The sequence below is a fragment of the Drosophila subpulchrella genome, chromosome 2R, assembly GCF_014743375.2.
Source record: "Drosophila subpulchrella strain 33 F10 #4 breed RU33 chromosome 2R, RU_Dsub_v1.1 Primary Assembly, whole genome shotgun sequence".
Classification (NCBI taxonomy): Eukaryota; Metazoa; Arthropoda; class Insecta; order Diptera; family Drosophilidae; genus Drosophila; species Drosophila subpulchrella.
In genome coordinates this window covers 5,529,539-5,552,496 of record NC_050611.1, presented here as the reverse complement: position 1 = coordinate 5,552,496, position 22,958 = coordinate 5,529,539, and the positions used below count along the sequence as shown (strand labels likewise).

The 22,958-nt window shown below is 41.7% G+C and overlaps 3 protein-coding genes across 3 annotated transcripts; 2 read left to right on the top strand and 1 right to left on the bottom strand.

Annotated features, from left to right (window-relative positions):
• Window positions 1-3,839: 3,839 nt before the first annotated feature.
• On the bottom strand, window positions 3,840-7,664 carry LOC119551816 (solute carrier family 2, facilitated glucose transporter member 8). Its single transcript, XM_037861376.1, has 4 exons — window positions 7,452-7,664; window positions 6,013-6,512; window positions 5,290-5,598; window positions 3,840-4,782 (listed from the first exon to the last, which is right to left on the bottom strand). The coding sequence occupies exons 2-4, from the start codon at window positions 6,473-6,475 to the stop codon at window positions 3,986-3,988; spliced, it is 1,569 nt and encodes a 522-aa protein (XP_037717304.1). The 5' UTR covers window positions 6,476-6,512; window positions 7,452-7,664; the 3' UTR covers window positions 3,840-3,985.
• A 3,354-nt stretch (window positions 7,665-11,018) lies between these two features.
• Window positions 11,019-16,806, top strand: LOC119550981 (protein N-terminal glutamine amidohydrolase). The gene is made up of 5 exons (XM_037860016.1): window positions 11,019-12,064; window positions 15,030-15,183; window positions 15,507-15,655; window positions 15,718-15,842; window positions 15,906-16,806. Exons 1-5 carry the CDS (start codon window positions 12,006-12,008, stop codon window positions 16,034-16,036), a joined length of 618 nt encoding a protein of 205 aa, XP_037715944.1. The 5' UTR covers window positions 11,019-12,005; the 3' UTR covers window positions 16,037-16,806.
• Window positions 16,807-19,782: 2,976 nt separating this feature from the next.
• On the top strand, window positions 19,783-22,958 carry LOC119552098. The gene is made up of 5 exons (XM_037861882.1): window positions 19,783-20,010; window positions 20,965-21,078; window positions 21,130-21,743; window positions 21,822-22,032; window positions 22,104-22,958. Exons 1-5 carry the CDS (start codon window positions 19,839-19,841, stop codon window positions 22,928-22,930), a joined length of 1,938 nt encoding a protein of 645 aa, XP_037717810.1. The 5' UTR covers window positions 19,783-19,838; the 3' UTR covers window positions 22,931-22,958.

Below are 22,958 nucleotides of genomic sequence, written 5' to 3'. Positions count from 1 at the left end.
GTTCAAGCCAAACACGTCGGATCGCTCCTGCTAATGTGGCAGTCTGCACACCTTGCCAGACACTTTAAAAAGTGAGGCCAAACCTCCCGGCTGCCGCTGCGATTATCGGATCGAAGGTAAACACAGGTTCTGGCCAAGGAACCTTTTTGGTCTCCCTCCCCCCAGCGAGTGCCGAATTTGTAATGCTGCCAAAATCACTTCTGGTTTTTGCCCACCTCGCTGATCGATGTGCGATGATCGGTTTTTGGAGTGTGTATATATTTTACCACCAGGTACTGGCGACCTCAGAGGGTATATTACGCTAACACAGAGTTATGATACAGCCGGTAAAATCGATATGAATTATGCATTTTTTAGATTTATCTTAAAGGCATAATAATAACGCTAGGGTTATTTATGTTATTTTTGACAATTTGTTAAACTAAATATAAATAAATAATTTATTGTTGATCGTTGAATTTTTTTTAGAACTAGATTAAATAATAATAGCTTGGACATACAAAAATACATAAACATAAAGACAGTTAATATGGTGAAAACAAAATTTCTATTGCAAAATCTATTAAGCTTAAGAAGTTGTCTTAAAAAACTACAAAACCATATATCTCTAGAATTCCCATAAAATATAACTTTAACAGGTACTTTACAGTCTAAAAACATATACTTCATAAGTATTCTTACTTTTTCGTCAAAGTTGCAGCTGCAAAAGAACCCAGATCCTCAGATCCCGCGAACCTCAGATCGAACCCTCGATCCCCTTTTGGCGTACTTGTAATTTGCTGACGAGCTCGATCCTCAAGGTGTGCAATCAGCCCCAGCGATCAGGCAAAGGGTTAAGTTAAGGCTTAATGTTCGCATTGGATCCAGGATAAAAGTGCAGTGCTGTTAAAAATTATAACTACATTAAGTGCAGCAACAAATTGCAGACACTTGGGGCGTTTTTAACAATGTCATTTAAGCGGGGGGAGGACGGGATGGTCGGGCCAGTAAGGGGTAGTCTCAGGACCCACCCAGGACCCTACAAGAGGACTCAACGTAACTCAAGTCCCGGGCCAACCATAAATTACCCGTTTAATGGACTCGATGCATTGTCACTGCGAACAAAGCGCTACAAAGCGGTTATAGTCATAGTTTTTGGGACACAGACTGTGCCTGAGTGGTTGTGGTGTTGATTTTCTAATTTATTGCCTTATAAACATAATCAAATTCGAATCAAAACAAAACAAAGCCGCCACCCCGAACACGCGTCGTCGTGCTGAGTTTGTGAGGATAATGATGACAGATCCAAAGAGCAAGCAATGGGATGATCGTCAAGGATTCTATGGATGAGGATGATCATCCCACCCCGATGCGGTTTACACATCGCTGAATAGCCCTAGTTACCCCTCCTTAAAATCCTGGAAAACCGCACAGATTGCTGTTGTTTCGAGTTACGCATATGTCGCTGCGGTTGGAAATAGCTATTTCTCCACCGATTGTCCAATCCTTGTTGACACAGCAATCGTTATGTGCCATTTAACTGTCTTTTTCGGGCTGTTGACATTTCTATCCGCCGTTTTCATTTGGTAATTGATGCGTCCAAGTGCGAAATTCACGGCAGGTGTTGCTGGGATTACACACAACCAGGGGAAATCCGGGAAGGTTTGCATCGGGCTCGGAAGGTTGGGCAGCCGCGCATCGCCAGCGGAAACTTTAATGTTCGCACATTTGCGGCTCATCAATTTTCGGCATTATCCCGTCCAGCATCAGTTCATTCAACCGTCTTCTTTTTGGTCCATGTTAGCGCCGTCTTGTTGACTTAATCGCCCCAAAACAATTTGTCCGTTTTTCGGCTGCTCCGCTTCTGACATGGCCTAAACGCTTGTCGCCTAATGACGGGGCAGCTCCAACCGGCGTCGGATGCACTTCGAGCTGGTTCTGGCCAGGAGATGGGATGGTGGCGAAGAAGGAGCAAACTGCCTGCAACCTGGTGCCCGCTGCCCACCGCATTATTAAGCCATAAAATTGAAAACTTATTATAATTACATAAACGTACGCCTCGACGCCTCAAGCAGCAAACCACGTGATGCACTGTTAAAAAGAGCTCAGGAACAATGTATTTACATCTTTGTTTTAATCTGACAATTGGTTTAGAAGTGTTATTAAATATATACTTTGTTTTGTGCTCTAAGGTGTTGTTAAGAAACAAAAATGATTTTAAAAGATATTTATTGTTTGTGTATTAACAATCAGCAATTCTTAAAAATCATATACAGACATTTTTTAAAATAATTTTTTTTTAATATTTCGGTTGTCTTAGCACTATGTCTTTTTTAAAACCATACATATGTATTTCAGATTTATAATTTTAGTAATGGGCATTATTTATTTTAATAAATCGGTTTATTCCTATTTAAAAATTAATATTTTCATAAATATATTTTTTTTTTCTTTGAGTGTTGAAATGTTAATCGGTTGAAGGGAAAGGGCAGGAACTGGAAGTCTGGCCAGAATGCGCTTTTAACGCGCTCTTCGCAGGGATCTTGAATTTCGAGGCACACGCATCTTGGAGAATCTGCCGAAACTCCTGCTCGTTAACGACCAAAGCAGAACAGATTTTTCCTTCATTTTTCAGATGCCCCTGGCATAATGTGGGGCAGACTTTTCGAACCGAGTCTGGAGCACGCTGTCCATCATCGACATTACCATTACCATTAACATTACCATAAAGCAAATCGGCACTGCTCTTAATTATTGGCAATTGCATCTGCTACGCTTCCATTAAATACCAGTCACTACTTTTTGAAATTGAAAGAAACATTTTCGACCACACACGCCGACAGAAACTGATTTTAACCTCGAAACTTTTGAATGCATCACATTTATATTAGGTAATCTTTTGTGTGAATTCAAAATAATATTTTGACGGCTATTTTATTTATTTTAAAACTATGCGGCACATAAACAATTTATTAAAGTTGAATAAAATATGTGTACATAAAAGAAATAATTACATTTTGTCAGCCAAAACTTAACTTAACAAAAGCCAGAAATAGTTGTATAATTTTAAAATGCAATATATAAATAGTCGTTCAAGCATCGAAAAAATCAAATTCACTTGTGTGCTGTAATACTTACTTAAAAGCTTTCCCAACCTACAGATAATGCATAAATATTCAATTCGTGTTGTATCGGACGCGCCTACACAAGTTTTGCATTATCCCTAAGTTTTAATATGGAAATCGGAATCGGAATCAGCTACGCTCTATATTTTTCTCTCATTCGCAGAAAAGTTATTGATTTCCGTTCTCTTCGATCGTAAATCGAATGACGTTGGCCACGAACTTGACTTTCAAAGAGATTAGTTCGAGAGCAACGTTCTGATTGAGTTCCATGAATGATTGGGAGAATAGAGCGGGGTAATATAGGTGTTTGTGCCTCTAATTTATATCACTGTCTAGAGAACAGCTGCGTGAGAATATCAGGGTGTCCAAGAAAGTGAGTAAGAATGTGTTTCTGAGCAGGTAGACACTTACCAGTCTCTTATCAGCTAGGTGCCCAACTCTAGGTTGACTTAATCTCCTTGATTCCACATTGTTTACTCAAAGTAAACCACTATTTTCGAGGAATTTTCATTCAATGTATAAACTTAATAGTCAGAATGTCTTAAATCTAACTAAAGTACCTAATTATATAGATGTAAGTCTTACATCAAACAACACTACCTACACTAAATGTAACCTAGTGACAAATACCTTTTATAAAATTTTGTTAAGTTATTAAGTGCTAAGACCAACTTTTATTTACGAAATGAAACACATTCATAAGATATTTTTGTAAAATGTTTCCAAGGGGACATCCTAATCATTGAATCAGTTGTTTCAAACTGTCTTTTATTTTTGTCGTGTTGCTTTTGTTTATTGTCTATCACAGTACTAAGCACTTGAAGGGATCTACTTAAGTTAGTATATCTCTCTCTTAATGAGCCCATTTCGTTGCAATAACTTTATTCCTCCGGTTTTCGGACAAAAACTTCCTTCATTTCAACATCAGCCTGGTTTTGAGATTTACGACTGCGACCCGATCGGAACTGCTCCTCGATTTCCAAAAGGGTGCGACGACGGGTCTCCGGGAGAGCCCAATAAATAAAGATGAGGGCCATCACGGACATGACCCCAAAGAAGATGAAGCAGTTTGACATTCCAATGGATTTCTTGAGATCGGGATAGGTCTTCAGGACCACAAAGGATATGAACATGCCCACGGCCACGGTGAGTCCTGAAGCTGGACCCCGAACCCTTTGCGGGAAGAGCTCGGAGATCATGAAGAAGGGCAGGGTGTAGAGACCCAGGGTGCTTAGCACAATGAAGCCCACAATGGCCCCCACTGGGAGATACGGGACTCCCTTCAGGAACTCAATCTGACTGTGTCCTGCCAGAAGGAACATGCAGACGGACATGCCAAGGGTGGAGATAATCCCCGCCCTCCGACGACCCCAGAGCTCCAGGATATACCCCATCGGACAGGTGGTGACCAGACGGGCCAAACCAATGAGCACGGCACACATGAATGGATCGATCTCAATGCCGGCCTCCGAGGATATTTGAACGGCGAAGACGATGACCACAAATATTCCTGTTAGCTGTTGGAATGCAAACAAACTCATCAGGATGATCAGTGGCTTGTGGACCTCCGGTTCCCTCAGACTCCGCCAGAAGGACTCCTTCACTTCGGCGTCCCGCTGCTGCAGGGATTTTTGTAGAATCTGGAACTCTTCGAGCACTTGGGGGTGGGTAATTTCATCTGTGGGATAGAATTAAACCAATTTAAGAAAATGTACAACAGAGAAGTGGAGAATTACAAAATCCAAAAATAATATTTTAGGACACTTAGGGGTTGATTATTGGTACCAAATAGTGCGTATCATCGAATTATTTCTGACTTTCGATTTTTTAGATTTCTAAGGCAATCCTTTTCAGCCGCCAATTGCTTTTAGTGGGCTATTTTATAGAAAGTTAGATCCATAAAGGCAATCCAAGACTTTGGCTAGAAGTGAAACTCGAGCGTTGCGGGGAGCTAAACGTACTTCTGCGCTTTTAATTTTCCCAAAAAATTCAACAAGATAAGCCTATGGTTCATCAAATAGGTTATCATAATTAGATTGCTCGACTTGATACAAGGCACCACTTGACTTTGATTTGTTTGCAGTTATAAGCATATTATACTTCTGACGAAGGGGATTCATGTAGATCAAGATATAAGACACACCTTTTTCCCCCCACTGAAGGTCAAAGTGGGAGGGAAACTTACCCGATTTGCTGAAGCCTCGGAAATAGTTGAGTGATCGCTTGGCCTCCGTCACCCGTTTTTTGGCCAAAAGCCAGCAATGGCTTTCCGGGAGTGGCAGCACGCAGAGCAGGGCCACCAGTTGGTAGCCACAGCAAATCAGGGCAATCAGCCGGAAATCATCCCGAATGCAGTACCCAATCCCGTAGAGAATCGTTATGCCACCAGCCACCGAAATGGAGGTGCCTAGGATCAGACTGCCCCTCGTCTTGGGCACACTGATCTCTGCTGCATAAACTCCCGGAGGAGCACTAGCAAGTCCCATGCCAACACCTGTAAATATGGGGAATATTAACATATAGAAATAGGAAAGATCCTAAGCTTAGAAAGACAATCGTTCTCAAAATCATAAGCTTGATCTTAAAAGTAAACAAAGATAGATTTAATCTCAAAATCTCAAAATCGAAATGAAGGTTTCTCGGGTTGGGAGAATACTTCCATCTCGAAAAACTAAATCAAAGCTGTTTTTACCCCTGTTTTAAAATCGCTTTATCTCAAAAAACAATCTCAAGAGAACTCTTTACCTAATTTCAAGAACGGATCTCCTCGAATAAGTGGGAAAGATTCAAGAATATTCCATCTCAATTTTCTTTGGAACTATCCTAAACTCTGATGCCATCAGTACATTTATTAACTTTAACACCACATCTTGTACAAAGACACATCAATAAGGATTCCCAGACTTACCCAGCATAAATCGCGAGACGATAAGTTGCCAGAAGAAGGCTTCCGAGTCGTTTTGACTAGGAGTGGCCAACAAAATCCAGGCAACGATGGTAAGCACATTAAGCACGATTAGGGACCTCTTTCGTCCGATCTTGTCCAGCAAAAAACCGGACAGCAGACCTCCCAGCGGAGCAGACAGAGCGTTGACCGAGGCGAACCAGGAGGCCTGCGAATCATTGAGATGGACAGGCTGTGTGATGTCCTTCAGCTGGTGAAGAGTGGCGGTGGGTATGGCCAGGGTCATTCCCGTCGAGAAGACACCTATGTTGGCCAGGATAACGGCGACTACCTGGCGGCGCACAGCCCTGGTCTGCTCACCCGGTGGAGGAGTCTTCAGTGGTCGATCCAATCCCGAAACGATCCTGGCCTGCTTTCCATTGCCTTCTTTTCCATTCTGCCGAAGATCTTCTCGCTGTTCATCCATTTTGTTGGTTGCCGGGAGGGCTATTCACTTATCGCCGCTGAAAGGGTAAAGAACATTTAAACGCGAATGATTTTGATGTTTGTACTCCATACACACTTCCTGCTAAGATAACTAACATTACCTTAAAAAAGGGTAATGCAAATTTGCCTCTAATGGCCATAGTACCGAGTAAAGCAAACAAACAATTCATCATTTTTGATTACTCATTTGTTGCTTGTCTTTTGCATAAAGCTCAACGTTTATACGGCTAGTATAAAGTTTAGGGTTTGTATATTTACATGGCTCAGCTGCTTTATAGCTACACAATAGATTACGGCTAGGTTTCTCATTCGCTGTTACCAAGATAATTATAAGAATCATATTTTTACTAAGAGCACTAATTGCACAGAGTTTAAATCACCAAATGGCAGGTTACCATAACAACAAGCTGGAATTAGGCTAAATACTTTGATGTTTGGGCAGAAATAGAGAATAGCTGCCTGTCTAGACTTTTTGGGTCAAGTAGCTTCACTTTTTATTACCTATTTTTATTTACTTTATATTATTAGCAATTAGTTGTCGTCCAACGAAGCACATTTATGATTAGAAAAACATGAGCACCATCCCGAAAACAAATAAACTTGTTTCCTAACTCAAGCATAACCGGATTACTCCCATATAATACTGTTCTACAAGGGTATTTGTAGCTTCGGTGTGGGCATCTAACCTTCCTGCTTTGTTTTCTTGTTTATTACTTTTATAATGGTGCTTCGAAGATGGCCTTGCCATCGGCAGCTAGCTAATACGCGTACTAACATATAGTTGTATAGCCGATAAGAAGTGCGGCGATTGTTGACCCTGTTCCCTGGGTGGTGTCTTATTCACTGAGGGAGGAAAAAGTGGGACTGGGCCACAGCTGATTCGGTCCAAGTGATCGCGTTGCTTTGATCAATCGATGCCAATTAAGACTCAATGAATCTGCCTCGGCAACACTTACTGCTGTGTGTTGATGTTTGAAGGGGATTTTCACCGGATCTGATGAGAACCTGCTGCCCAAAAATGCACGAGGCGGGAAAACAGGTTCTACGAAAAGATGTCGTGTCTCGAGATCCAAGATGTACCACTCAAATCCCAAAAACGAAAGGCTTAAATGCGGAGCGGAGCGGAACGAACCCGTCGACGGTAGAGTGCTGGAGCCAACTGAAAGCCGCTTGCCACGTTGGACTCCCAAACTATACGGATTTCATCGGCGTTCTCTCTCTATACCTCTCTCAGAAAACAGAACCCAGGCGATAAACAGGCGGTATATGTAGTACTGGTACTGGGACAACTGCCTTATAAGAAACGTCATCCCGCCGATACATTTGCGTTTTGTGTGTCATGATCGTTCTGATCGCTGATAATGGGGCTAATGCTGATCGGTTCGGACGAGTTAATGAATAAAGGGTTGACAATATGCTGATTAGGTGGGTATATCGCCCCTCAGTTACCAAGTTGATAGGGCGGAACCTTATCTTGTCATTTCGAATAGGTCATCGAGGGACCTTTAAACGAGCATTCTGCTTAATAAACCACCCATGATTTCTTTTTTATGCCGATCCGGGTGGGTTAAGTCAACTTGCCATATATATTGTTCAGATACAGATACTTCGGCGCTTATCAGCGACACACAGCGATTAACTCGCAATGCGTTCATTATCGCCTGGGTGTGTAGGAAGTCCACTCAAGAAGCATTTACAATGTCAAAACAGACTGCGCAGATTTATCTTATCGAATGTGCAAGGTATTTCGCCGCGCCTGCCGCAATATTTGCCGATTTTCGAGAGCTGTAAAAAAGGACAGACTAAGAGACTAATTGGCTTTGCCGAAATTGCGCGCTGTCAATTGGCCATTAGCAGTCACGAGTGATTAGATAGCGCTGATTAGCGGAGGTGTTAGCGGCAAATAAGAGCTCGTAAAACCTAAGGTAAATCGAAAAACCGTTGGGGAGTTCCAAAGCAGTTTACTCATGTGAGTTGTCAAGAAGAACTGTAGCTGTGGGTAATTGTCAGCCAGCGCTCTTTTCAGCGGGCAATAGGCAGCACTTTCGAAGTGCTGTTCATTCAGTGCTGCCCAGCTGTTCTTTAAGTGCTGCCCATTTTGGTGGTTGCATATTGGATTCTGGTTAGAGAAAAGGCTAATTGGAATATTAAGCTCATCATGCTTTTAAATGGTTATTATTTTTGTGAGGAAAATGTGATGAAGTTTTATTATTGGTCAACAATACCTATTTTCTTATAACGGTTTTTGGTAGGCTGGCATATTTTTCTATTTATTGAAAACAAAATGTATTTCATATTTAAACTAAATGTAGAAAGAAGAAACTCTATTGTTACATACTTTCCATCGAATCTAAAAAACCTTTCAAGTTCCATCTATCAAGTTCTCAAACCAGGCAGAAAATGAATGGAATCCAGTAAAGTGCTTACTTTGGAGAATCTTAACTGATGTGATAAGTGTCCCGGATAAGTAAGGGATTATTGTCGGGCAAGTAATCTGTAAACCCTGATCCTGTTTCACTATGTTCACACTAGTTACCTGTCAAAAATTTGCCCAAAAATTGAATACCAATTTCATTTTCTTGACCGACCATCAAAGTCAACATCGCTTATTTTTGACAAGCCAACTGAAAATTGGTTTTCATTGAAAGTAAGCGCTTAAAAACTGCAATTAACCTTAAATAACCTATTTGGGGTCTTAGATAAAGGTGTTAAGTGGTTCTCAGCAGCGGCAAGGAGTGGCGAGGCGGCTGATCAGAAAATTCAGTTCGCAGACGCTTTTTTTGCAGTCGTAGGAGCTCGATATGTCCAACGTAAAGATCAACCAACGAGAAGGTTAAAAACGACGCACCCATGGACATGGCAATTAGCAAGAGACGCCCATCTTCTACATTTCAAATACTCCTACGAACACTTCCATGGAGAAATCTAGTCCCAACGAGAAACTGTCAAATAACGCACAAGTTGCACGTCACTCAAACGCAGGTTTCTTAGGGGCCCACCCAGCTGTAGGGGTCGCAATCTCCAAAATCCTCTCCATCGACAAGCCTTTATAAGCCCACCATGGATCTCAACAACAGTGAGATTATCGACTCAAGAAACTATTGGAAGAAAGGGACTTCATCATATTGAATAAGGATAAATTGGTCCGCCCATATCAAAATTCTCTTAGCGTAATGCGGGAGCGCAATCCAAAAGCAACAAAAAGTCGAATCCTGATTCAGGAATGCAAGCTCCATGAAGCCATCTACTTGTCCGCCAATTTCCAAAAACATTATTACTGCAGTCGTGAATGCCAGCTTCGCGCCTGCACCTTTACCACACCATGTATAGTTAACGTTTAAGGCATTGTAATATCCAATTAGTTGTTCCGAGGTAGGTATTTAAGTCGTTGTAGGTATTTAAGTCGTTTATTGGGATGTGTGGTGACTGAGTTTGAATACAAAGAACTAATGCGATTATATTTAATTTTAAAGAACCCTTCAATGTCCTGTATTTGGTAAATAAATTCAATAATTCATTTGCGTTGAGATGCACAAAAGCTTAAGACGTAGTAATGTCCATAAAGATGTGGACCCATATAAGGATGTGGATCGACCTCAGGATACTACTATGGATATTACTAATTCTTACACTTTAACTTTACATATAGCGCATCTCATTCTACTCCATTTACTCAACAAATACAGGATATGGACGGGACATTCAAAATTAAATTTCATTGAATTACTTCTTTGTATTCAAACTTAATCACCGCTCATCCTAATAAACCAATTAAATAACTAATGATTACTCGGGACAACTAATTCATTGTTGATAAACCTATAATTTGCACCACAATTCAGGTAACCTTCCCAAATGTTAATTTTTCGTAAGATCGAAATCGCATGTAATAATACATCCGTATTTTACGTCCGTGTTCGGAAAATAATTATATACAATAAACTTATGTAAAAAAAATAACGCATTTCATATCAAAGTCACCGTTTAATATCCTTAAATTAACTTAAATATCCAATAAAGTGGTTTTCTACACATATGTTTGTTATTTTGATAAAATATACATATATGTATGAAATGAAATATTCAAGTACACTGTTCTTGAATCGAGAACATTCGTTCTTAAAAACCGTGTAAGTACATTTTGTTATTATTGTTCTCAATACTAGAACGATATGATAGGAAGAGAAATGTTAAATTGACTTTATTCAACAACTTTTTGATAAGTATACACTACTGACTGGACTAATAGTTTATTTGTTGATTTAAACAACGTAAATACCGCAAATTCAACTTGGTTTGACCAAAATGAAAACTGTTTTCACTTTAAAAATGTCGTTCTATTTGTAAGAACATTTTCAACTCAGATGAGAACGTCAGTTTTCTCTGTGTATGGATGAAGACTTTTCCGCATTTTTTAAATCTCGCGCACTTCTGTTTTGGTTCAGTGGAAAACTTGAACTTGTTCACTTCTCACGGTAGCGCCAGAACTTTTCCCAGAATTCCGTTCTGCCCCAACGTGGGTCACACTGTGCGAGTTCGGGAACGCGTACACAACACGGAGCGGAGTGTGCCGAGAAAAAAAAAGCGGAAAAGCCACCCCACAAGAGCGTGGGATAAGGGAAAAGGAAAAGCTGAGATAGAGAGGGTCCCCCAAAGCGCATTCTTCGCAATTCTTCAGGACGCCCTTCTGCTTGCCCCGTACTTTATCCGGAATCGAACTGGACTTGGGGAACTTTTGTGGAGAACCCCCATTCCATGGTCTGCTGAGTGTGTTGCCCCAGGCTCTGTCACCTGGTCAGCCCGCCCCCATCCTTGCGCCGCCCCCTCCGCCTTTTCTCCCCCCAAGGAAAATCGGAAAATCAGCGGGGGATGAGCGCCTTCTTTGTTTTCAGCCAGGTGTGCGTTCCCAAAACAACTGAAAAGTCAGCAGCAACAAGAGATACAAGCTCCAGCATCCTTAGCATAATTTAATTCGCAAAAATCGAAACGAAACGAAAACGAAAACGAGAAATCGGCTCCTTCGCGAGAGAGAGCCAGAGTGCATGTGTATGTGTGTTTGAGTGAGCAGAGCATCCTGGAAGCCAGAAAAGCCAAATAAAAAAAGAAAAACAGACAGGGAAAATAACAAAAATATAAAAACAGAGGAGCCCCTTCATCGCAGCATCGTTCCCGGGAAAGGAGGAATGCCGCTGAGGAAGCGCCAGGAGCAGCAGGATCGAGCAGGACAAGGACTAGCCAGGCAGCCAGCCTCCTCCGATGCCACCGCATAGACACAGATACAGATACGGATACGGATACACACACCACCCTGCTTTTGTCCAGGCAGCGGCGCATAATGCAGTGATTATATATCGCTCGTCTCGTGTCTCGTGCAATCTCCCAGCCCCCAGTGACAATTAGCTCCCGGCCCCCAACAACAATCCGCCCACAGCTCCTGGCCCAAGGATAACCCCACAGCAGCAGTAAAAGATACAGCCAGCACTACAGATCCGATCCCGGAACGCATCAAGATGACCACGGACTTTCTGTTCCCCAAAATAGCGGACTGCTCCTATGTGTCCTGTTACTGGTGAGTATACATTGGGTAGTATATGCTATATAACATATCCCCTCGGGCAGGAAGAACAGCAACAGCTAACAGACGACAAACGATAACAACAACAAACGCCGTGGAGATGGTAAACTTTTTCATTCGGCGGCCGAAATCATTCACCCAACCTTCAGCACCTGAATATTAACACGGCTAATGGCTATGATATATAGGATACCTCCCAGGGGAACTCGAAGGCTGTGGAGAATACGGCTGAGCCTAATAAGCTAAGTACAGTGGTCCCTCGCTATGTGAGAACATTACTTTTGCTATTTTTGGGAAATAAGTTTATTTCTGGAATCTAACTCATAATAAGCTATGATAATACCAATTTCTTAATTAGATAGGCTTAGATTAGAACAAAGAAACAATTGGGAATGAACATATTTTACCAGTTCCAGAAACCTTTTACCTTTATACCGACTAGGGTTATCCTTATCAAGGTGTAAGCCTTGTATCATAAATACCTATATGTGACCTAACCAAAATCAGAGTTTTTGTGAGAAGTATAAAAGATCTCCGTATGTAAAACATTTTTCTACCGACGAAGCACACTTTTTTTAGTAAGATTATTAATATAACCCACTTTTCAATCACAATTACTTGTTTATTGCCTTTATTGTTTAATAAATATCCAATATTCTTATTCTAGCCAAAATATTCACTTGTAAAAACTATTAAAACTTAAATACCCCTGTTTACATTAGCGAGTGACCACTGTTTTGGGGATTAAGCAGCCCAGCTCCTCTGATGCACATGATTCCCGCTGCCTTTCACACTTCTGTGAATGATTATCTCATGCCTGGCCAGTCCCAAGTGCCGACTGCCGAGCGTTCCTTCTTTTAATTATGTATATTTTATTTTTGTGCGTTATCTCTTTTGGCAACAACATTCGCCACTCAGCGGAGACATGTCCTTCGTCCTGTGCCGCCTCCTCTCGGATGATTTTCATTATTGTGTCGCCTCCGATGGGCCCCGCTTTGCATTCAAATTCGCTCATTACTCACTCACTCCTGCGAGTCCTGCGATTCCTACGAGTCCTGTGGGTCCTGTGCGTCTCCGCATCCTTTCGCCGCCTCCCGAATTTGAAGCCCGCTTCTGAGAATCCTGATGCGGCGCCGTTTGGCGCTGCGCAGCTCCAGAAATTAGGTCAAACGGTCATGTCTGCCAACAAGAAAAGCGTGCCACTGTGCTGGTGTTGTGTCCGTGTGACTGTGGGGTAGGACGAGCCGAAGGATGGAGCACGGGGATGGGGATGGGGATGGGTTCGGGGTTCGTTTTTATGGCCACATGCGAGAGGCGCGTTTCGACTATAAAACAAACGACCGACCGAACAACAAAAACATTCGAAAAGCAAAGCAAAAATTAAACAAAAACACATACTACACTATACTATATGGTATGGTGCCATATTCTTACCATATATGTACTATATAGCATATCCTGTGTGTTGGAGCACAATATTTAAAATGCTAATTGCAAAAATGGCGGCGACGGGGACTAAGTAATGGCGACTTGGCAGGCGGTCCCCCAATGAATTGGCGGCGGGAACTTGTTTATCCTGCCGCGTGATATGAGTTTTATGTCCTGCCACCCACACACACACAGAAATGTACAAAAAAGCGGCAACAAATATAAAGTAAAAAGGCGCAGAACATAAAAAAGTTTTTACACACGCACACCCATTTACATGGCCAGATAAAATGTCGTCGCGTTCTCTGACCTCATACCACCCATCAGCACCCACCACCCATCCGACCCAACCATCCACCGCCCCCCTCCTCCCCCTTTCTCCCGCAGGACATGTTCATTGATTAATTCGCAACTGCTCGCGCACTCACATTTGCACTCAGATTCATCTCTCATTCCAGGAAAACTCTGGAAAACCCTCCGCTCTCGCTTGCCTCGTTTTCCTCGGCATACACACCACAGCAGCGCCATCTGTGGGTCGCGTTTGGCGGCGGCTGGCAGTTTTAGACACTGCCTGCTGGCATTTTGGCAGCTGCACTCAGCAAAAGATTTTATATTATTCAAAAATATTTATAATTTTAATTGGAATTCAATTTTACAATGTACGAGTAAAGAATACTTTTGCCTTAATGGAATGATCATATTCCAGCTGCTTAATCAGCAAAATGAATTCGAATACAAGCCAATATGTTTCTTAAGATCAAAACGCAGACCAATGATATTAATTTTAAATTTTCATAAATAGGTATTTAAATATTTTAAATTATTTTAAATTGTATTGGAATTATGAGTAAGCTGCAAGTACACCTAAAATCATATAGATTTTTCTTGCTGTGCTGTTTCGGAGAAGCCACTTAAATGGGGTCTTGGGTTGAACCACCCTGAGAAACCCCCACAGAAACCCTCCCTTTCCGCCTGCCTGAAGCAATCTCTGCCTGGCGGCATTAATAACGCCAGCTCACGATATCGCCGCGAGCCACTTTCAGTCGCGACTTTTGACCGCGCCACTTGAGTGGGCCGTGAACCCCTCCTTCGCCCACCTCCCTGCATATGCCACCCCATCCACCAGACCCTCGAGTCCTTGTTATACCTGTTACTGTTGATATGGCCGCCTTTGTTGGGCCACCTAGTTTAATGCCCCACTCACATGCACCTGAGACCGCCCACTCCCTCCAGCCAGCAGGCGAGCAACAATGTGTGGCAGCAAAATTGATTGGAGTTCATTCGAAAGAGCCATAAACACTAAACTGGCAAGAGGCATGGGCCAAAAGTCAGCCGCGTGCCAGGCAAAATCGATTATTATAATGCCAAGGAGGCGGCCTGTTGCTGATAAAGGTTGGAATGAGTTCAGCCACTTGACATTTCGTGCAGGGATTAGCCCCGGACTGGAACTCGGACTGTGACTGGGACTTAGTCTTAATCTAGCCTCTAGGCAGTGCATCTATCGATTGCTAATCCCCCGTTTTCCACCCAGCGAGGAGAACGTGTGGAAGCTCTGCGAGCAGGTGAAGCGGACGAGGCCAGAGGAGCTATCCAAGTGCTATGCCGTCTTCGTCTCCAACGAGGGTCGCACCGTGCCACTTTGGCGCCAGAAGGCCGGACGAGGCGACGATCAAGTTGTGATATGGGTAAGTTGGTGAACCAACAAGTTTAAACAATCAAACTGCTGATCACATTTCGTAAAATAAAACTATCAAAAAACCATAAAAGTTGTCAGCGATGAAGCAGCTGCACATTACTTATGTTTAAAATATACAATGTGGTTTAGGCTGCAGATGTATTGTTTAGAACCAGCGTTAATAACATTAGAGTACTTATAAAGTATGTTCCAATACCTCTAACTTTCTTAAATTATTTAAAAAATAATAAAGCGGTTTGATTGATTTATTTTTGCTGCTTTTACATAACACATCTTTAAATACTTATTATATGGATAACCTTTTACCTTTAGGACTACCACGTCTTCTTCATGCACAATCCCTCGCTGAACCGCTGTTTGGTGTTCGATCTGGACACCACGCTGCCCTTTCCCACATATTTCCACAAGTACGTGACGGAGACGTTCCGCTCCGATCTGGCCCTGCGACCGGAGCACCACAGGTGAGTCTCCTATTAGATTCCCGAAGAAAGTTGGATACTAAACTTACCCTTATTCCCCACAGATTCTTCAGAGTCATACCCGCAGACACATATCTCATTGAGTTCTCGTCGGACCGGCGTCACATGCGTCGGCCGGATGGCAGTTGGATCAAGCCCCCGCCCTCGTATCCACCCATTCTCTCCAACAGTAGGTTGAAGGATTTAAGATCTTAAGACCCCTTACTTATATCCCTTTTTGCACTCCCCACAGCGAACATGCACTGTCTGGGCGACTTTATCTGCATGAGCGCAGGAAAGGGTCCTGGTGCTGTCTACAGCCTCTCGGAATTCGTGCAGAACTTCTACAAGTCGCCCCACGTGATGGCCCAGAACAACAAGTAGAGGAAGGATCTGGGATTGGGGATCTTGGGCCCCGGAACATCCGACATCCTACAGCTCACATCCCACAGATGCAGAACGCATCCAGCAACGCAACCACATCCAAATGCAAATACAAATCCGTATCGAAATCGTTTTGTCGTTGTCGTTACCAGACAGTTAATTACCAATTGCATACATATACATACATACATATACACGCGAACATATAAATATATTTATGATAATGTATTTTTGTATTCAGGTTAACAGAAATCAAATGCAGAAGATGGTTAAAAAAACGCTGACGCCATGCAGCGTTCATTTGCATTGAACTTCTAAATTCTAAAGAAATTATAAATCTAATTATACATTTTTTTATTGTACGTATTGTATTGTATTCGATAAAAGCAACCACACATATATGATATATGATAGCCGAGGGCAGAAATGAGATTTTTATTCGTTACTCTCCTCCAAGTACTTTTTGTAACTCTAAACCTAAACGAAATGGAAAAGCACCAATTACGAGTAAACAAGGAGGACGGCGGATATCTGATTTGAGATCGGATATGCGTCGCACCGATATACATATGGATATGGATCTAACTACCACTTTGCATACTACGCTACGCTCTCGATTCTGTAATTCAATTTTTGGCTAGGCTCAAAGCTAACCCACACCTAACTCTAACTTACACTCTACTCTAAACTAACGTTAACCTCGACTCTAAGCGAAATCAAATTCCAATTCGATGCGGAATAATTAAAGCTTGTTAACTTGTTTTACCGTATTTACGTATTTACACTTATTACGTACTCGTACCGCAATTATAATTGTAATTCGAATATTATCTACTTTGTATACAAAGGAAACCAAATCGAAGCTAAAGCTAATCGAATCGAATCGATGATAATACTGATAAATTGTATTGTATGTTTGTATCTAGCTAGTTTTTGTACGGTTTGTATGCCCGAGGATCCTCAGTCGAGTCCGCATTAGTAGCCTCCCCCTCCCGATCCGAAAATCCAAATCCGATCCCCGCTTAGCGTTGATTTCGATATATTTATCGTATCGTTTTCCCGTTCGATCGATGACTTGTGACGCGCAAAGACTGATTCATTATACGCTCTACGGTAGCTGCAGCCCCCAATCCCCGAACCCTATTTCTATCCTATCCTATTTATCTATCCCATCCCTAGAGTGTCTTTCTAGACTGCTTTCGATTATTTGTTGTCCGGCTTCCAACCTTTACACTCGGATTAGTTAACGAAACTCGCATTTATTTTTGATTCACTGGTTTACATTGATTTTGGATATGTATAGAGAGGTTTTTACTCGATTTGTACTTGTACGGGAAAATACCATATAGACATATGAATAAAAAGAACATAAACGAGAATGTATAAAAATAAATGCTGTGCAAAAGTCTCAAAGTTAAACCTAAACTCTTAATTATACAACTCTAGCAAACAACCAAAAACACGAAACGTTTCTCAATGTTCTCACAGTATCTGCGATTAGATAGATACCTATACATATATTTATACGATTACCTTTGAGTTGTGTTTATCGATGGCTACTATCGTCGATCGCCAATTGTTTATCGCTGAATCAAACACCAGGCAAGCGATTGCAATGAAGTGTGTAAAAATCAATTATAAATAGACACTCACATAGATAGAGCATACTTATCGTGTAACTTAGCATATGCGCCACTCTTTTTCTCTTCCAATTTTCTACTACCACCCGATAACATGGCATATTAACAATATAGGGCATCTGTTGCAAATACATAGATATTTATCGTGCAGATATATATATATATATACCTAGCTGTAAGCTAAGCATTAAGTTTTGGCGCCAGCGCGAGAACTGTGCGTCTTTTTACTCTTTTTTACATAAGTATATACATTCAACTGAAAAGAATCGCAACTGAGCAGAAACGCAAACAATAGGAACCCGCAGCTTACTTTGGTTCAGATGTATCTGTAGCAGAGGAAAGTAAACCCCCGATAGGAAAGAAGAACCATTCTGATCGGATCAGGCCAGGCTAACCTCCTCCTCCATCCGGATTCCGCTTTCGACCCCGCTAGCTGCAAGTGGTTTCAATTCCATGGGTTGTCGTCTCCCAAGAACCCTCCAAACTCCCTTCCCCACGCATTAGTTGAGAACTAAGATTTACAACACAATTCTTGCTTTATTGGCCTATGCCTTTGTTAATCTATTTATCTATCAATTATCCAACGTACCAACTATCGATTGTACTTTTGATTGTTATTGTAAAATATTTTTGCAACTCCCTAGTATTTATACGCGCATACATAAAAGCAAATACGAAAAACAAACAAACAAGTCAAACACAGCAAGAAGCAAATGAAATAACATTCAATTTATGGATCAATGAATTATGATTGTTCTCTCAATTCTGCAAATGTGGCGTGCTAATGGAAAATCAATATGAATACCACTTAAATTAAAAATACCGATCAATAAAATATTCTTGAAATTGCATTTTAAACAACCACGTATCTTGAGATGTTTATGATTTCTCAGAAACTTCATTTCCTCAACTTCTTAAATAAAATTGGGGATTTCCCGAAAGTAATTTTACAGCTTGTGGTGAGTGTGTGATTCCCAGAGCCGAAGACATAAACATTTTCTGGAGTCTTTAACCCGTTGTTTGATTTGGGTGGCCATTTGAATTTGTAAGACTCCCAGCATTATACATATGCGTTTGTTCATAATTAATAAGCACTGATTAATAATCATAATTTCATAATCATAATTTTAGACCATCAATAACATTTTCATTTAACCGATTCCCGTGCCATGGGTTTTCTTTTTAGGAGCGCCTATAGGCAATGTGATGTGCTAATAGAAAATCCACTTAAATTAAAATTACCGATCAGCAAAATATTCTTGAAATTGCACTTTAAGCAACCACGTATCTTGAGATGTTTATAATTCCTGAAGTCCTTAAATAAAAATGGGGATTTCCCGAAAGTAATGTTCACAGCTTGTGGTGAGTGTGTGATTCCCGGAGCCGAAGACATAAACATTTTCTGGAGTCTTTAACCCACTGGTTGATATGGGTGGCAATTTGAATTTGTAAGACTCCCAGCATTATATGCGTTGGTTCATAATTAATAAGCACTGATTAATAATCATAATTTCATAATCATAATTTTAGACCATCAATAACATTTTCATTTAACCGATTCCCGTGCCATGGGTTTTCTTTTTTTAATGGAAAATTCACTTAAATTAAAATTACCGATCAGCAAAATATTCTTGAAATTGCACTTTAAGCAACCACGTATCTTGAGATGTTTATAATTCTTGAAGTCCTCAAATAAAAATGGGGATTTCCCGAAAGTAATTTTCACAGCTTGTGGTGAGTGTGTGATTCCCAGAGCCGAAGACATAAACATTTTCTGCAGTCTTAAATCCACTGGTTGATATGGGTGGCAATCTGATTTTGTAAAATTCCCATCATTATATGCGTATTATCATGTTTGTTCATAAATTATGAACCCTTATTAATAATAATTATAAAATAAGATGTTTTAGACCATCAATACCATTTTCATTCAACCGATTCCCGTTCCATGGGTTTACTTTTCAGAAGCGCCTATAAGCTACATATGTATGTACTTACAAAGATACTCCTCTCTTCGGAATTCGAAATTCGAACAGCGATCAGCTGTGGAATCCAGAGAGCCGAGCAACCAGTAGGTTTCCTCTCGCCGGCCGGCTTATTTGATAGTTCAGATAGCACTCGGCGGCGTTCGACGACGGAAGCAATTCGGTAGCAGCAGCAGCATGGCTAACAACTTGGAGAACAGCATTAACCAGGCGAACGGGAAGTTCGTCAACTTCGACCAGCACCGCGAGAAGTACACCACCCACTACAACGCCCTGCGGGACAAGGTGTACAGCGAGTGGAAGGGATCGGGAGTTCTGGGCAAACTGGTCACCGGATACACACTGGGCGGTATGTTCCCACTCTCCCCTTGCAACGTTTATTTCTGAGTGAGTGCCTCGGTCTCGAATCGAGAAAGTCAGACTGGAATTGCAACAAAGTATCACTAGTCCGATCAGATCCGGCAAAACGGCTGCAAATTGCACTGGTTGTGTCGTCACTGCTTAGCTGCGATAAGAACCGAAACGTTGAACGAAATTACGACCGGAAAACGAAATTCCCGAATGACGAAAGTTTTATACCCTTACTGATATCAAAAATTGAAGTTCAAGTACCCACAGTGGTCAATCCGTCTCTTGTTCAAATCTATTTCATGTACAAAAATTATATGTACTTATGTATATAAAACCAACGGCAAACTATAAAAGCTGTGTCTGAGTGTCTCTCAAAAATATTCAAATTTTAGCAAAGTAATCAGTTTTCAATATGAAGGCCAACATGAACTGTGCGTGCCTCTCAGCTTCCTGTTACAAACATACATATTATTTACGTCAAAACAGAGTATACAGAAAAAAATGTTATGGTTAATATTGACCAATATGGATAGTTACCTAACTGTAGAAAAGGTTAACAACTATTACAAATAGTGACGTGTATTTTATTGTTGCTTAGGTTACTAGTCAATAGTTAAACTACCATAAAATGGTAATTTGTGTGTACTTTGTTGTTGGCCAAATTGACAATTCGGTGGGTTGAGAAAATGTAACTATTATGTTGGTCAATTTTAGCTAAAAGTTTTTTCTGTGTGAAGAGAAAGAGTTATTCTAGAAGCTTCCTTTCTTATAAAAGTGACATTTTGTCGTACCACTATATAATATTTAATTTCAAATAAAAGGCTTTATCTAACTTCCTGCCTAGTTTCCTGGAATACAATTTAAAATCCATTTGTAAATAAATTGCAACCAGTAGATATCTTATCAAAGTTTGTCTTTCCTGGTTGTAAAATCATGTCTTTATACTGTTCAGGTGGCTATGGCGATAACCTCAAGGTTTCGATGCCAGATGAGTTCGATTTGGTGATTCACCTAACGTTTCCCGAGAATGACAAGATCATTGCTAAGGCTGATCCCCGTAAGCCAGGTGAGAAAGTATTCTAGGAATGAACTTAGATACTAACGCCTTTTTGGTCAGGCAACGTGATTCTGGACATGAGCAAGGTAATGGAGATAATTGGAAATCAGGAGCACAACAAGCCAGTCTTCGAGCTCCTGCAGAAGATCGTAAACGGCAAGAAGCAGCTGCTGGAGGACAAGCTGCAGAGCTGTTTGCAGAGAATTATGACCCAGGCCCTCAACAAGATGGGCAAACAGATCGAAGTGGATGGGGAGGTCTCGCCCCTTATCTACAAAAAGTGCGGTCCCGCTCACACGATCTTCGTGAAGGGGCGCTACGAGTACTCCGTGGACTTTGTTCCGGCCATCAAACTTTCGGCGGCTCAGGTCGTCTTGGCCCCGGAGCAGAAGAAATACTTCGCAGGAACGCCTTACTGGGATGCCATTCCGAAGCCCATGAAACCAGCCCAAAACGAAAACCCATCCTTCAGGGCTTCCTTCTACGACGCGGAGCGCAGGCTTCTCCACGGCAAGAACAACCTGAAGAACGCAATCCGTCTGTTGAAGCAGCACCGCAACGTCAAAAACAAAGCGAATCTTAAGAGCTACTATATCAAGACGCTCTTTCTGTGGGAGGTGACTCGGCAGGATGCCAGTTACTGGCAGAAATCCCTGACGGAGATTTTGATCGACGTGAGTATTGGATTTCAAAGTCTTAATCTCGTGGATTTTTGTAAGACACTTCAGCAAACTAATCTCCCATCTTTCCAGATGCTAAGCAAGTTGGGTGAAACCCTTAAGTTGACCTCCAAGAAGGGCAAGCTGCCCTTCTTCTGGGACCCCAAACTGGACATGTTTGCCGAACTAACCGATCCCCAGCGAACGGATATGTTTAACTGCGTGACGAAGGCTGAATATACCTTTAGACGTGGCGATGGAAACCTCACCGGCGACATCGAGAACAATGTGCAGAGCTCTTTCAGTACGAGAACCAATTATAGTCCCAAATCAAAACTGTAGTAATACATATATGACCCATTTTTTTTTCCAAAGGTAACAAGGACAATGGCAAAGGTGCTGAAAATAAGTCACCGAATGGAAACGGCCTAAGGACCAGCACCAAGCCGAACAAGGATTGTAATCCCGCAAAACCCAATGAGCAGAAGGGGGCCGTCACATCCAATCCCAAGCCGAAAGAACCGAAGCAAACTGTAGAGGCCAAGGTGCAATCTACTCACAACAAAGCAAATCCAAAACCGAATGCACCAGAGAAGAAGCCAGTGGAGATTCAGACCGGAACCAAGCCAAAGACAAAGGTCGAACCGAATTCCATCAAACCAAATTCAAAACCAGCCAAAGTGGTAACTGCTCCCGTTCAAGCAGGCCAGGCTAAACAAAATCCTCCAGTTGTTGCTCAGAATACCAATCCAAATGGTATTAAAGAAAAGGAAAAGTCTGCGGAGGCCCAGACCGGAACCAAGCCAATGGCAAAGGTGGAACCCACTCCCGTCAAACCAAATCCAAAACCAGCCAAAGTGGTAACTGCTCCTGTTCAAGCAAGCCAGGTTAAACAAAATCCTCCAGTGGTTGCTAAGAATACCAATCCAAATGGTATTAAAGAAAAGGAAAAGTCTACGGAGGGCCAGAACGGAACCAAGCCAAAGGCAAAGGTGGAACCCACTCCCGTCAAACCAAATCCAAAACCGAAGGCGGCAACCGTTCAACCAAACCAACCCAAACAAAATCCCCCAGTGGGCGTTAAGAATTCCAATCCAAATGGGAATGGTAACAAGCCAAATACTGTTGGAACTGGTGGCTCCAGTCCACAACCACCACCGCCTGGTGTGAAAAAAGATGAATCGAGTTGCAGGCTAAGCTAATTTAGTAAGCTAATTAAGTTGGTCATCG